Here is a 16,351-nt window from a genome sequence, read left to right on the forward strand (position 1 = left end):
TCACACATATACATAAAATGCTTTGTCTTAGAACCAAGGGGGCGTGGTTTTGTTCTGACGTGCTTTGTGTGAACTGTCTCTCAATAAAAGGTAGCAGGAGGAGGTCAGATCTGGGGGTCATTTTCGTGGTGGACACAGACGAGGCCTCCCTTGTGCAAATAATCGATCGATCGACTGTCTTGTTTTCTTCATGATGAATAAGTCTCTAGAATTAGCGGGGTTTGTGGAAACACAGACCCAACAGTGTATTTATGTAAAAACAAACTAAGCCTTCTTCTTGAACAAGGGAATGAAACCATGTAAACACAGTTACTTCGGGCTATATAATTAAATCGGTGTAGCCTGATAATGTGTGGCTCATCTCTTTAGTTTTTCTGTTGTTCTGTGCAATAAATTACTTTGAAGATGAGGCCCTGAACTCATTCGGTTCAGGGATTAAATATAAATATAATACAACAGCAATACTCTTCAGCTCACCTGCTCTTGGGGCCATCTCTGCCTGTCATCAGGTGAGCGTGGATGCGTCTTGTGGCCCCGCTGGAGATCAGGGTTGTTGTGGTGCATGGAGGGGAGGTTGAGGGACTTGGGCCTACTGTCGTGTCGGTGGTGAGGTGGAGGGTAAGGTGCTGCGTCGGGCTTGGAGTGAGGGTAGTCACTTGGTGCGGGGTCCTGTGCCAGCTCTTCCGGGCTTTGGTCTGTGCCACTGCTGAGACTCCCCATGCTCATACTCATCTTAATCTCAGCAACAATTTGATCAATGTCCTCCTCAGCTTCCTCCCCTGTTTCCCCCTCAACCACCAGCACTTTACGGCTTCGGTAGGGAGAGACTCGCACCGAGTTCCCGTTGTCTTCAGGGGCGTAGTAGTCTCCGGTGTAGGCCCTTCCATTTCTCTCCTCCTCCTCGCCTTCCTCTTCTTCATCCTCGTTAGGGCAGTAGTCCTCGCTCTCCGCCTCCTCTTCTTCTCTGTCAGCCCTTCGGGTGTGTGCGGCATCCTGCGTGGCAGGCTGGTGGTGGTGATGATGGTGGTGGTGATGGTCCAGGATGGGCTCCGGTCGTCCGTTGTATATCTGCTCATCGGGATCTTGCTCCACCACCTCACAGCGGACCTCTCCCTCTCCCTCACCCCACTCCTCCACTCGGTGCCTCTCACGACCCGCCCACTGCTCCTGCCTGGCCTGGCACTCCTCCCTCCACTCCTCTCGCGGCTCCTCATCTCCCTGTCTCCACTCTTTCCTCACCTCTTCCTCCTCTTCTCTCCACTCTTCCCTCACCTCTTCCTCCTCTTCTCTCCACTCTTCCCTCACTGCCCCTTCCCCCTCCTCATCTTCCACCCATTCTTCGTCTCTCGCTTGCCCCTCCCCCTCTTCGGTCCAGCCCTCCACAGCTTCCTGGCATTCATCAGTGTGGGACCCGCCAAGCTGCATGGTGCTGGTGCAGTCCCCCCGGCTGTGGCTGTGGTTGCAGTCTCCCTGGTTGTTGCAGTCCATGCCCTCCAGGTAGCTGTCATCCTCTGGGCAGTAGCGGATGTAGTAAGTAACACCTTCATCCTCCTCTGCCAACCCTGAAGAAGTTTTATAATCACATTAAGTTGTGGTCCTTATATTTGGAGCTTCTTCACTAATATAATTATCACTATAAGTCTATAAGTTGTATGCATACTTTAGCTTACTGATGTCTAAATCGCAAACAGTTACTAAGCATGAGCAGGCTCAATTTCTATTTAAAGGACAAACTTTGGTAGCTACAAAATGTTATTTATGGGTTTTCCTTTGATTTGTAGAACCAATAAAAAAATCAGTACTGCAAATATTGTGCCAATTAGCAGAATTAATAATAATGGATATTAAAATATTATAAAAAATATTATAAAAATAAAAGGTAAAACAGAAAAGTTGACCATGTACACATTTACCGTCATCATAGTCATCATCATCTGAGGTGTTGTTTATATAATCAGAGCTGGAATCATCATCCAGGCTGTCGGCTCCACCGTGGAAGTCCCCCTGGTTAGGGTCATCTCGGTCGTGGTTATGTTCCGGCGTGGATGGTGTTGCTGGACGCTGATCCTGAAGTTCTGCGTCTGGTTCGTGGTTGCTGTACCGCTTCACTTCCTCCTCCTGATCTGCATCCGCTTCTGGATGACTGCGCCCCGTGTCTTGAGACTTGGGAGAAGAATATTGTGCCTTGCAGGAGTGAGGGAGAGGTTTCGGCTCACGCGATTCTTTGGGGTAGCGGTGTGGGCGTTGCCGCGCCGCTACTGCTTTCAGATCACATGACTCTGTAGCGTGAGTGGTAGGACAGGAGGCGGGACCTGGGGCAGCCATACTATTTCCTCCACTGGTCCCTGGCCTCTTCCTTTGAGCCATGGTTGGCGGCTTACAGGCCATGCATTGTTGTGGGTTTTACCCTACGTGACAGAGGAAAAACAGGAGAAAGACTTCAGAATGTCTTAAAATTCAGATGCATTACATGATTGTTCACATCTACAAGGCCAAAGCTGGTATAATTATAAGGTTTTAGGACAAATCCATAAAATGTGTTATCACATTTCTATAAACAGATTCCCTTTATCAAACAGACCCATGTGCAAACAAACACATTCTGGGACTCCAATATATTCTTGTAATTAAATAAGACATGGTTTATTTACAGTGTACAGTCTAAAGAACACTTTGGTGCTTACTTCAAATTTCAAACTCCAAATTCACAACAGCGGTTTTGACATGTTGCTCAGGCTGTTTTATAACCATAAACACAAAGAACAGAGCCTTTCTGGGCATACTGCCTGCACATAAACCTAATGGGACAATGCCAGACAAAGAATCAATAGTTAAATCAAGGTCATCTCCACATAGGTGCTGAACATGTGCACAGATACCAGTGCAGATGATCAGTCAATCAAGACACTTATTGATCCTTCTGAAGCTTACTCGCCGGGAATACTCAATGTGGGGACACGGTAAAAGCTGCTCCTATGGAAGATCTGTTTACGCAGGGCAGACAGAGAAACAACAAATTGTCTCTGTTCTCTAAAAGAATGATGAAAGATTTTTGCTTGCATATGAATGACCATTTTTCCCTTTGGAATCGAAAATGAAAATGAGAAATCAAGAGGAATTACTGAAAAAGGCATTAGTCTGTCAGTGTCATGCTGTGTCTTAGAGCAACGGTCCAAGTTTATGATGTATTTTTCACTTTAGGGCCTTTGTATTCAAAGAATGTAAGCCCTCTTCTTTATGATTTATAGATGGTTAACAGAAGTTGTGAAAAAGGTTCTTGGTAAGGAGGTTTCTTTGAAGCTGGTATTTGGTGGCACTTTTTGTACTTTCAGCTGCGAAGATCAAACAGTAGATGTCACTTTTATGAAAATAGTTATTAATGAGACACCATTACTAAAACCCACTGCTGTAAACATTACATATGCCACTCTCTAAAATACAAAAAGATTGAATAAAAGGACTATGAAAAGACTGAATAACCAAAATATGCATGCACTGTCTTAGACAATCCAGTCAAAGAAAAAGAGGCTAGTTTGCACAGATTATATTTAAGAACTAAGAACAACCAAACACAACTGTAACAAGCGAAGAATAAACACATAGCTCCAAAACAAGAACATAGTATGATATAAATGCACAAACAAATCACAAGATATATTTGCTGCACTGAATCCCAACATCCAACTGAAAAAGTTCAGCTCTTGTGTACTTTTCTGTTAGATGCATCCTTTGTGCACTGCCATCCATTTTGCCACCACCCTTACTCTATTGTGCCATCCAGCTGCCATAAACAACTTCCCTCAGAGGGCTGTTGCTACGACTTTCCCTCATTCTCACTCGCCATAATAACATTTTTCCATCACCAGCGATTAAACTGGTTAATTAGCTCTGCACAACCTGGCACAAAACAAAGGCGGGAACACACACAGAAACACACACGAGAGATTGTTCAAGGGAGTCAGATTAAATGTGCACACAGAGATATGTACATATGTACCGGGCTCTAATGACATCGCTAACATGAAGGTTTCTGCTCACCGAGTTTCTGCAAGTGCAGAGACATGGACACACCTGATGAAACACAGCAACACCATCACCTAATGAGGCGTCACTGTACATGACATGACACGTCAAAAGATTTTCCTTCTGTTCTATTGGCAGTGATTTCTATTAAAACCTTCACCTTTTCAATGTATTCTAAACCATGTATTGTTCATATCTCTTACCTGGTATCCTGAGGTTGGTGTCTGCTGTACAATAGCACTACGATCTGTTGTAACAACAGTCCTCCCTCCGCCTCTGCTCCTCGCTCCTCCCATCCCCCACCAGCTGCTCCACAGCATGCACCTCTGTGACTCCACCCTCCCTCTTTCTTCACATTGTAACCCAGCATCATCCTGTTGGAGCTCAGCCACGCCTCATACAAATCCCCAGAGCTGGGGGGAAGGATCGGTAACTATGGGTAACTGCATCCCCTGGGGGCTGATACCCTCTGACCTCCTCTTGGCTTCCTAGATTCACAAAAAAAAAAGTCACCTGTTCCTCATGTGGTGTTGCCTGACTGTTCACATCACATTTTTTGATTATTTACACCCCAGCGCCAATACAATTGCCATGTAATTCTGGAAATCCGGTAAGTCCCTAGCCAGGTGGCTTTTCCCAAATCAGCTTTGTGTGGCATTGTATTTGGGATTTGACTGTGTTTATTCACTTTGCATGAATTTGTACTTGAATGATAATGCCATAATAACAACACTCACAAGGGATGTGTCTCACCTGTTTTGTCATTTTAGAATAAATCACGGCACACAATCCATCTGTGCTTTTACACGGGTAAAAAGTCAGTTGGCGCTTACTTTTTTCTTTTGGTTTGTTGATGTTTTGGTTATCTACTAATCCACCCACATTTCCCACTTTTATAAGCACAAACATCCATCCATCTATTATCTTCAGAGCTTTTCCAATTTAGGGTCGCAGGAGACCTGGAGTCTATACCAGCTGTGAGTGGGAGAGAGGCAGGGTACAGCCTGGGACTAACACAGACACCAAACAGTCTCATATACACACCTACGGCCAATCACATAAAACTAAGCTACATGTCTTTAAACTGTGCGAGAAAACCTTTGGAGTTTTAAAAAAATGCAAACATACATAGAAACGCTCCAGCTCACCAAAAGGTTTGCACCCAGAACATTCTCTCGGCCCAAGACACTAACACAACAGTAATTTCTGTACTGAAATGTGGTGCACTCCTAACAAGAAAAACAGCAGCTATGTTTCATTATGCTGCCAACCAAAAAAACCAAGCTCTGCAGGAAACAGAAGCAGACTCCGGCTATAAGACATGAGGCATCAGCAGGAAGAATGGGAACAGTGTGGGATCCTGAAATTCAATATGCCTACGTGTGATGCAAGCATTTTGTCAGTGATAAGCCAAATATCCAAATGTAGGCCATCAAAATTCTGTGAACTGAGCTACAGCAGCTTGTATTAGAGTGAAATGAGAAAAACTCAGAAAGCTATAACTAGCATTATTATGACTGAAATGCCTTAATTGGAAACAGCAGCTGTCAAACAGCTAATGAGACATAAGCTGTTAAAACAATCCTCCAACAGAGTAAAATATCAAACATTTTTAACCAGATAAAGGAACATTGTCAGCTGCATGCTGCATTTTGTGTTTTCCCCTTGAGTGTGTGTGGTTACCTCTATCAAGTTTAGCGTCATTATCAAGTTTTGAAAATATCGGGCTCTCATGCTCTAGGCTAGGAGTTGGTAGTCAGATGTTATCAGGCTATGTGTGGGCACGCAGGTAGCTCTTGTCAGCTCAAGACAGCGGCTGCTGATGCTGAACTGCCAAAGGAAGCACTCAGTAAGGAAGGGGGCGGGGTCCTGTCTCACCGTCTCATTGTATCAGTGACGTCCGTTCAGTGCAGGTTTTTTCAGTGTTTTTCATCTCGACTTTCTCCATTCCTCTTTGACAGTCATAATAAGACAAGCGCCAGTTGCTATTATTTTTCAGAAACATTCTCGAGATGAGATTACCTACATTCAAAGTGGCATGAAAATCACCACTGAACGACACAGGAAATCATTCCTGCCTGTGGCCATCTCCCTGTACAACGCATCCACTTAACACACTGTTTGCTGCTACAACTACACATGTTTCTTTTCCAACTATTTATTTATGAGTGACTTATGTATGTATGTATGTATATATATGTATATATTGTACTATTCTTAGTTAGTGTATTGTCTGTCTTGTCTTAATGTTGGTTTAAAATGGAGCACTGTAACAAAAAATAATTTCCACCAGGGATCAATAAAGTATTCTGATTCTGATTCTGATTCTGATCTTCTTTACTTCTCTGCAGCGATACTTTCAGGAGGTAAATTCAGACTAGTGACTAATACTTTTCTGCAAGCGCTGAATGTATGCGATTATACTCTGTCAGCTCGCCCTCAGGGGTAGTCTTTGCAGTTTGTGAAACTTTAAATGGGAAGTGTAGCTCAAAGTTAGCTGTTAAGTTTGGGGCAATGTACAGGAATGCAGTCAGCCTTTTTTCATAAGAGCTGAAAATGGTTTGGATTGACTCACTGTGAATTAACTCTCTCTTTGGTCTTCTGCGATTTTCTACTTCGACGAGCTGCAAAGAAGTTGCTGCTACACAGCTTGTATGCATGATTGCACGGTGCTTTGTGTTAGCCCTTCAGAGAAACGCTGTGACTGTGTCTGACCTCTAAATTGCACATGTCCGCCTATTTGAACTTGAAAGACTTTAACTATATTAGTCTCTCCTGGACAAGCTGTTTTCTGTGTCTTTTACTTAATGCATGCAGGGAAATGTTCCAGCCCCACGGGAATAGAATATCTGAATAGAAATGCAATGGATAAGAAAACAAATGAGTGCCTGGTGCACAAAGAAATCAAAATCCAGCTGGCTCCATCACTGTACACTTATTTATCCACACCTGCACGCTCACCAAGTATCTGTCTCCCACACAAACGTTTGAAATACAGGCACTGACTCAAGCTGCAACCTTCAGCACTAAAAGAGGCTCGACACACACATATACGCACACACAGGCAGCAGTAACAGCAGCATATGAGCCGACCTGCCTGCAGTATCCCATTTGTTTGTTCTCTGCTGCACTTGGGGCCACTTGTCTTCACAGACAGACCTGTTTGAATAACTACTTCAGCTACAGTAAGACAAAGCCTTAAATTATCCTGGGACACTCCCCTTGTACATGTATGTCTTAAACTGTGTGCATATGTGTGGATGTGCAAAGCTGAGGAGCAGACAGAGGGCAAGGGAAGCAGATGGCTTGGTCATAGTGTGAGATTTGGGAATGCTAATGTCTCTCTGTTCTGAATTTCAAGTTATGACCTCTGATCACACCACTGAATTAGACAGCCAGGCTTCACCGTGGAAGAAGAAATAGAAAACAGATAAGGCAGGGACAGAAAGACAAAGACTGAAGGTTATCGACCGAGTTGTTACACAGCTATTCAAATCATCTTTAAATGCTATAAGACAGAAATTAATCTCCACTGATGCTATTAGGATAGGAATGATTAGGTGGTAGAAAAGTAATGATCACTGAGTTATTTAACTGAGATTGCACCAATGGAGGTTCCATTCATCCACCCACTTTTCTCCATTTATGCTTTTCAGCGTTGTGGGAGCACATCTCAGCTGTCATAAGGTGGAAAGTGGGGTAAACCCTGGAAAGGTGACCCGTCTATCACAGATATTGCTTCTACTGGGCAATTCTCATTTATAAACATTCAGCTAAATGGTGTGATGAAGGTGTAAAACTACAAAACTATGTTTCAATGTTTGTTTTCTTACCTAACTCAACATTTCCAGTGAAACTCAATTTCAACTCTTAATAATGTTCTTATTTTCTGATTTCTCCAGTTCTTCCCAGTGTAGCCTCTCCCTGTTTTGTCAGCAGTGTTGGTCAAGTTACTTGAAAAAAGTAATCAGTAACTAATTACTGATTACTTCCCCCAAAAAGTAATCCAGTTACTTTACTGATGACTTATTTTCAAAAGTAATTAATTACTTAGTTACTTTTTAAAAACACGATTTACAACCTGAAGAGGTGATAAAGCGATAGATCTTTCAGCCCAATTCTACTTTTTCTGCATAATCCATCATACAAAATGTAATCAAATGGAAAAGTCTCTTTTTAAAACTTGTTTTATTAGTTTTAATCTTTTAACTTTATGCATCAAGCAAATGTTAAATTATATGCAACATTCTCTGACTGGAAGAAATTTGTTTAATATTTAAACCTATTTTCTGCACATTCCAGCACATAAAATAAAATATTTTTTTGTGTTTACACTCAGTCTTTCAAATAGATGCAAGTAAAACACAGCAGAAAATAAATAAAATCAAAGACTAGCGGTCCTGTTGATCTATTTTCACCTGTAAACAGTGTTGGGAAGGTTACTTTTAAAATGTATTCCATTACAGAATACAGAATACATGCCCCAAAATGTATTCTGTAACCTATTCCGTTACGTTACTCAATGACAGTAACGTATTCTGAATACTTTGGATTACTTAATATATTGTGGCGAGTTCAGACAAGGAGGAGACGGAGGTATCGTTTGGTCTTGCTTCCCGTGAGCTAGCCAGGGAGCACAGCCGTTTATTACATTTGCAGAAGAACACACTGCCACTAGCTAACTGCTCAGCGTGGCAACCACAACACACATAGGGCGCCCTCTGACCCCGGAAGGACACACCGTCGCAGCGAGAGGGCGTCACCCGTCACCATGGCAACATACACAAAACATAACTGTACAAGCAGAACCCCGAACAGCCCTGACCCGCTACAATATTATCATGCTTTTTACAACAACGTGAATGTACTATTGCTGTGTGATTTATTACTATTACTGAAGGTCCGCGACTCCGAACTGTAGTAAAGGGACCTCTGACTAATGCTGGGCTCACACTGTGCGATTTTTGGCCCATTTTGAGCCGATTTTTGAGTCGTGCGATCGTTTTGGCGATCGGCCCGATTTTGGCCTTCATCGTGCGTCGTGCATCGTGTAGTATACGTGGGGTAACGAGAAGCGATTGACACCTCACGACCAGCTCCCGATCATCAATCGCTTGGTCGTGAGGGTGTCACCGCAGTTTGCCACACTGCGCACGCGCAAACACAAATGTCAGCGAAAAAGACGGCGTAGCACGGCAGTGCAGCGTGTGATCTGGACACAAGCGATGGAGGCACAACCTGTAGAACCATCCGAGCCCTTTCGATGTGGCCTCACAAAATTATCACGACCACAACAACCGTGAAAATAGTTGGATCGACACTGCTGCTCAATCACAGCTGCCTGACCAATGTTTTTCATTAGCAATTTAGCAAAGTTGATGGTGGTGGTGTGTCTGTGTGAGTGAAAGACGGAGAGGGAGAGCGAGCGACAGAATTTCTGTTATAACCTTCATTTTTATGGACGCACAGTGTGAGCACTCAGGTCGCATCAGAGCATCGGGCCGTATAGTGTGAGACCCTGCATCGTGACCTATGAACTTCTAACCCCTGCGAGTCAATCGTACAGTTTGAGCAGGAGCTGAATCGCGCGACTGAAAAAATCGCACAGTGTAAGCCCAGCATAATACGGCGGGGTCCCTGTCGGCTGGTAGCCGAAAAATAGCTCTACTTTGTTGTGTGGGTCAACTTTTCTTGCGACAGACAGAGAGAGGCGTTGAAAGGCTGCTCCAACGGAACTTGTTGTTTTCGGAGGAAAACACGAACACGGTGTACAGTCGAGTCTTAATAGCTTACTTACAACTGGGCTCGTCAGGCACTCTTCTTGGCTGCAGTGGTTATTATTATATTTACATGCTTCCAGCTCCCGTTTTTGCTCGATGACTGCTCGTACCTTTCCACTCCCCTTTTTCTCCCTCCTAGCGCTCACAGACACATAACGTGTATGGCAGTCCATTCTCCCTGCAACACGGACTACACTGCCCATGATGCTACATTCTTTAGAGCTATGCTTGTAGCATTCTGCCTGTTAGCTTAGCACAACAACAACAACAACAACGAAAAGGCGCTCTCTCACCCAGGAAACACACAGTCGCAGAGAGAGAGAGCGTCGCCCTGTAACCATGGCAACCGTAACGCTGCCGCCTGGAACAACAGATCGTAGCTGTCAAACAAAACCCAAACAGTCCTGACCCGCGACAAAATGAAACAGGAAAGTACCGCAGTGTATTCCATTTATTTCAACAAAGTAACTGTATTCTGAATACCACCTTTTTAAACGGTAACTGTAACGGAATACAGTTACTCATATTTTGTATTCTAAATACGTAACGGCGGTACATGTATTCCGTTACTCCCCAACACTGCCTGTAAAGCAGGACTGCGGTAGGCGGAGGTTTACCCTGGTGCAGGTGTGCCGCAGCAGTCAGTGGAAGAATCCGCGAGTTTCTCTGGGAATTTCCCATTACGTCCTTGCGCACTCGGTGCTTGCTTTGAAGTTTAGGGGGTTTTTTCGGTGTAAAAAGAAGTTTTCTTCCCACGCACAACGGACACTAATGTTTTTGTCACTTTTTATGGAATCAAACTCAAAGTAAGGTCAGTACTTCCACGCTTTAAACGCTGCACGCTCATACTCTCTCCGCACTCGATATATTATCCATTGTTGATCTGCACACAGCTGTTGTCACAACGTTGCACTCGCTTATGTCACTGTCATGAGACATTCTCGCAAAAAAATCATGGTTTTAGTAACACAGTAACTCAGCGTTCCTACGGGAAAGTAACGGTAATCTAATTACCGTTTTTGCAATAGTAATCCCTTACTTTACTCGTTACTTGAAAAAAGTAATCGGATTACAGTAACGCGTTACTGCCCATCTCTGTTTGTCGGTAGTGCCTTTAGTGTGTTCCCGTCTCCATCATGTTGTTTAGTTAGTTAGCCTCAGTGTAGATATTTGTTCCTTGGTCACTTCCTGTTCCACTACTTTTATCTTTGTTTTTCTTGCACCTTGTTCCAGATTCACTTCCTCCTTTTTCCCCTTTGTTTTGATCATGTGCTTTGCTCCTATTACCCCGTTGTTTATATAGTCTTTTCTTTCCCAGACATCAGTTTTTGGATCTGGTTGTTTCTTGTATTTTTTTTTCCCAATGTGAGTCATTAAGTTGTCTTTTGGATTCTTGTTTTGTGCTTTTTTCATATTTTAAAGGTTCTCTTTTTTATTATTCTCTTTTCTTGTGTCCTGCAAAAAGATCAAGTTTCTTGATGGGGGTTAACTTGATTAAAGTGACAATCTTCCACATTCAATCCATTACACACTTCTAGATCGTAACATGTTTTGCACTGAATTTTTATCGAGCTTTATTTAATCAGGAAGTGAAACTCAAGATCAAGAGCCCCTTTTGTGAGAGCATCCTGGTCCCTGATAGGCTGCATTAATACCGCATGTTTTTCAATGTGTGAAAAACCGGAGCTCCAAGAGAAAGCCCACACAAGCACAGAGAGGAAATTTGATCATTTTTGTCAGTGGATGGAAATTAACTTGAAATGTGTCATTGTTTAACATGTTTGCTGCCGATCAGCTGCTTATTTATCACAAGTATCATCATTTAAGAGCAAATGGGTACTTTTTCTGACCTCGATGGAGTAAAAGTGGAGCAGTGGGAGTGGAGAAATTAGCTTACTGAAAGGCTGGAGCATCGCAGTCTCTCATTTTACAAGCTAATTTAAAAACTGAGGCAAACTACCAACAACAAGCCACTGCATGTCAAGTGCTGTTGACATGCAGTTAAACAAGTAAACACAATTAGCATTAGCTAGATCACTGACATTTCAAAGTCACTGACTATTGAGTGCCTCGCTCTGTTTAGATTTGACCTAACACTAAAGATTTGTTTACCCTGAAGCTCATTCTTTTGATCTTTTGTACAAAAATATGCATTCTGGAGAATATTCATGCATAAAACCAAAATTTCCGCTGGATCACAACTGAACCACAGCACCCATTATAGCCAGCGAAGCTGAAACTCTCATGTCGACTCTCTGACTATCCACTTTTGTTTCTCGGGTGTCTTTCATCATGGTGTTTGCTTGCTAGCTACATAAGACAGGTCATCAACAAATCATCATTCGGTTTGTGACATACAATCACGGGTCACTTTATTATATACACCTGTTGAACACCTTGTTATCAAAATTATCTAACCAGCCAATGAACAGGCAGCAACGCAAATGAATTTATGCATGTCGATATGGTCAAAATGACCATCAGAGCATCAGAATGGAGAAGAAAGGTTATTTAACTGACTGTTAACTGTGGCATAGTTACTGGGGCTAGACAGGCTGACCTACTGAGATTTTCTAACTCAACGACCTCTAGGATTTATAGAGAATCATCCAAAAAAGTGAAGACATCCAATGAATGGCAGTTTTATGGCTTAAAATCTAACTGTTTATATCACAAACAACCGTCAAATCATCCTGTAAATGTAACTGTTTTCTATTTAGCTCTAAATAGGTGATAACAAAAAAGGAAAATGAAAACTACAATAAACAGGTAAATGTGATTTTTTTTTGAAAATAAAAAGAATTTTTATTGATAATAATGCTGTTTTTTTTTTCACGTGGCTTGTTATAAAAATTCCATTTTGCTGCATCTCAGCATTATTAACTCTTTTGTTTGGACACAGTTCAGACAGATAAAGCCCAGGATAAACTTTAATCAGTGTACCTACTTGCTAATGTGCTATTCTTCTTCAGACAACCAGCTGTGTTAAATTGTTGGACACATTTTGATGAACCAAGGAGTGTAATTCAAGCATGATGGGGATTCACCAAGCATGTAAATACCCAGTGGTCCATGAAATAAGCAGGGCTGCCATTCATCCTTCATCTTTATTAGGGCCAGCGCCAATCACATGATCTTGTAAACATTTAACGGTGTGGCATTAACCTGACCTTACAGCGCTTCTACACCATTACACACATGCTGATAAATTATGTAATAACATCACTGTGCTGAGTTATGCGGCTTGTAAATAAAGAAATACTATCAGAGAGAGACAGAGGGAGAAAATTAGTTTCTTCTGAGCTGTCTCATTAAGATTCAACATTTGTTCTCCTCATGGTCTCCCACTCACTTCAGGATGACAACAAGAGAGAATATGTGGAAGACAGGAAGGAAAAAAGAGAGGCTTGGTGACCACAGAACGCATCGCTTGCTCCCCCGCCATCCTGCCTGCCAATGTCCATTTTGCCACTTCAAGCACAACACCAGAGACACACCCTCCTCCTTCACCCTTGACTGTTACCATGGCAACTCTTTGTTTTCCAGCTCAGTCTCTTGAGGACGACTGCCTAAGCCAATCATCAAATAAACCTTAGTTCAGAATAAACACACCCATTTGCATGATTCAAACAATCCATTTGTGCGTTACCACCTTTTATAGCAGGGTGAAAAATGTGAGACTTTTGGTGTAGAGATTAAATTTCCCCTCTGCAAAAATGAATCCTCAAAGAATCCACTAGATGGGTGTTTTGCTTTCTGGGTGGATCAGAGGACGATATTTAGTAGCTACAAGGACACAAGTAACACGGCTCAGTTGAGATTCACAGTGGTGTTGAGTTACATAAGCAAGCATATTCTGTATATAAAACATGGACGCAGCTTATAGGGCTGAAAGGTGAAACCAATGTGGAACTGCCTTAAACCTGTATTCTTTGTAATAGCCGGCATGGGGCATCTCCTCAGCCTTGAATCAGACCAACAGTTGGGTAGAAATCTAAGAAAAAAATGGCCCTTGGCTAATTTGTTCTGTAAACTTTGTTTCTTGATGGCTTTATGTGTTCGCTAGCTCGTTTGAGGTTTAATTATGGGACTCCCTTAGCCAAACATCACAGTGGCTATGTCACTTTTTTATACTGATTCATAGCCATATATCTAAAAGGTTAATGCCACCAAATAAACAACTTAAGAAGAAACTATCCAATCTGAAGCTAAATAAAACCAAGGAAATGCACACCAAATGTGGTTCTTCAGCTTCATTGATGCTTTCTGGTTTTGAATAAAACTGTTGTACAATCAGTTTGGAGAATTATAAAATAAAATTATAGATATATATTTTAACTCAAAAGTACAGTTTTTAAATTTAATGTTGCTGAAACAACAAAGTAATAAAAAAAATCTATCTGATCGAGAAATCACTCATCTTTGGAAAAGAGAGTTTATTACAGAGAAATGGCTCTTTCCAAAATAAAAGCTACACTATACGCTTCTTCTGGGCTATATTCTCAGCAGCATATTGAACATATCAGGTCCCCATAAGGAGAATCATGTGCTAACGGCTGTCTAAATGACTCGGGTAAAGTTTGTAGCATGCGTGCTTGTTGTTTTTGTCTGCTTCCACTTGTCTTTGCACTAGGATGATGTTGGTGTAAATGTGCAGTCATATTCGTTGTGTTCCCACTAGTGCTGTCAGCGTTAATCTCGTTAAAATGACATTAACGCCATAACGTGGCAAAGTTCCGTTAACGAGTTACCGCAGATCGCCCCGTGCGTGGGGGTGTTAATAAGCTAACTGCGCTAACGCACTAGTTCCCACCAATTGAGCATTGCGTGGCACATCCGACATACTGTTTTACTTTTGTCCATGACGCGCTTACCATCAGGGTAGGGCTGCCACAAACGATTATTTTGATAGTCGACTAGTCACCGATTATTTTTGCGATTAGTCGACTAATCAGATCATCATCAATTGTACGTAAAACGTACAGCTTATTGCACCAGCATGCATCTGCTCTTATATAACTATCATTAGCTTACAGCTTGAAGTGTTTAAGGTATGTGCTAACTAAAAATAAAGACAAGATGATAGTTTATTAAATTTTAATGAAATGTGCAGATTGTTTCGGTGGAGTTCACTAAACTCAGCCGATTTACTCAGGAACAAATAAAATACTGAAAAAAGCCAAACAATAAAATTTTTAAGTTATCCAAGTGATTTATATATTATGTTTAACCTGAGTAGCGAAAGACGGCGCTGGGTTTGAAAACGATTTGCCGGGTGTCCGGTGTTCTCACGGGCTCTAGCTAGCTATCGAGCTGGTGGGTAACAGACGTCTCCGAAAACGTCAGAGCGCTTTTGAAAATATGTGGTGTCTTGATAAACTGAGCAGATATTTGAGGTTTACACAGCTACATTCTCGCCTGAAAACATGTTAAACGTTTATTTTGTGACCCAGAAAGAATAATAAGAGTAGTATTAAAACTAACCAGCTGCCGCCATTGTCGAAAACTGAGCTGGGCCGCGCTATGAATTCTGGGACGCAGCTTCTTCTTCTTTGGGGTTTAACGGCAGCTGGCATCCTTGTACATGCAGTGCTGCTATCTTCTGTTTCAGTCTGTTATTACACTCTTAAATCCTACTACTTATTCCTGCGTCTTTTGGGATCTTACAAAGCTTCAAATGACGCGTCGACTATTAAATCAGTCGTCGACGATTTTGATAGTCGATGTAATCGTGACTAGTCGACTAATCGTGGCAGCCCTACATCAGGGTCATGCTTCACACGAAAACCAAGATAGTTCCAGACGCCAGATCTGAATGAGAGTGGGGTAGGTTCAATTTCGGGTAGCGTTTAGGCAGTAGCCATGTTGCAACGAGCTTAGCTTCTGTCTTGCTAGCTTCCGCTGCACTCAGTGGATCTGCGCTCGACAGTGCAGCCTAGGCGGAGTAGTCGAACGCAGATCCACTGAGCACTCAACACAGACAGCATCGTCAGAAGAAAAGTAGATAAAACAAATAAAAATTTTTGTATTGTTCAATACATATGCATATCGAACCGAAAGCACTGTATCGAACGGTTCAATATCGATACGAGTATTGTTGCACCCCTAGTATCTTCCCCTCTTATTTTGTTGGTGCTGCACTTTGAAAGAGTCTATACAACAGTTTTCAGTTCCAAATCGACCTTGAAAGTCAAAGATGGCATGAAGGATATTGCAGAAGAAATATTGGTTACTCAGTAGGCTTATACAGGCCCACTATGCTTTCTGAATCAAAAACATCCTCTTTCTGTCTTTTTTTCACAAAGAGCATCCTGCTCATATAAAATTAGCCGAACTGGACAAATTAGAGAAGAGCAAAAATGAAGGCAATACTGTAAGGCAAAAAACGTGGGCTTTGAACTTCTTTCAGACTTTACTAAAAAATGTAAAAATGAAACTTTCATTTCTTTAAGAAGGCCTCACAGAATACTGAATATTTGAGGGAGTTTTGCAGATCCATGTGGACAAAAAAGGGGAGCACCAGCAGCTACGGAGGGTTTACACTGCTG

At 42.2% G+C, this 16,351-nt stretch overlaps 1 protein-coding gene across 4 annotated transcripts in view; it reads right to left on the reverse strand.

Annotated features, from left to right (window-relative positions):
- apba2b (amyloid beta (A4) precursor protein-binding, family A, member 2b) overlaps positions 1–16,351 on the reverse strand; it is an 80,038-nt gene that overhangs the window by 30,808 nt on the left and 32,879 nt on the right. For 3 of the 4 annotated variants that reach the window (XM_080297010.1, XM_026166944.2, XM_026166958.2), the window contains 2 exons: positions 1,914–2,408; positions 478–1,562 (listed from right to left, as the gene is read on the reverse strand). In XM_080297010.1, the coding sequence (XP_080153136.1) occupies positions 478–1,562; positions 1,914–2,388 (1,560 nt within the window). In that variant the 5' untranslated portion in view covers positions 2,389–2,408. Of the gene's footprint in view, positions 1–477; positions 1,563–1,913; positions 2,409–4,226; positions 4,374–16,351 lie in introns of those variants that run through there. The other variant, XM_080296975.1, reaches the window with a different exon arrangement.

This window comes from Astatotilapia calliptera, chromosome 1 (genome assembly GCF_964374335.1).
Source record: "Astatotilapia calliptera chromosome 1, fAstCal68.1, whole genome shotgun sequence".
Lineage (NCBI taxonomy): Eukaryota > Metazoa > Chordata > Actinopteri > Cichliformes > Cichlidae > Astatotilapia > Astatotilapia calliptera.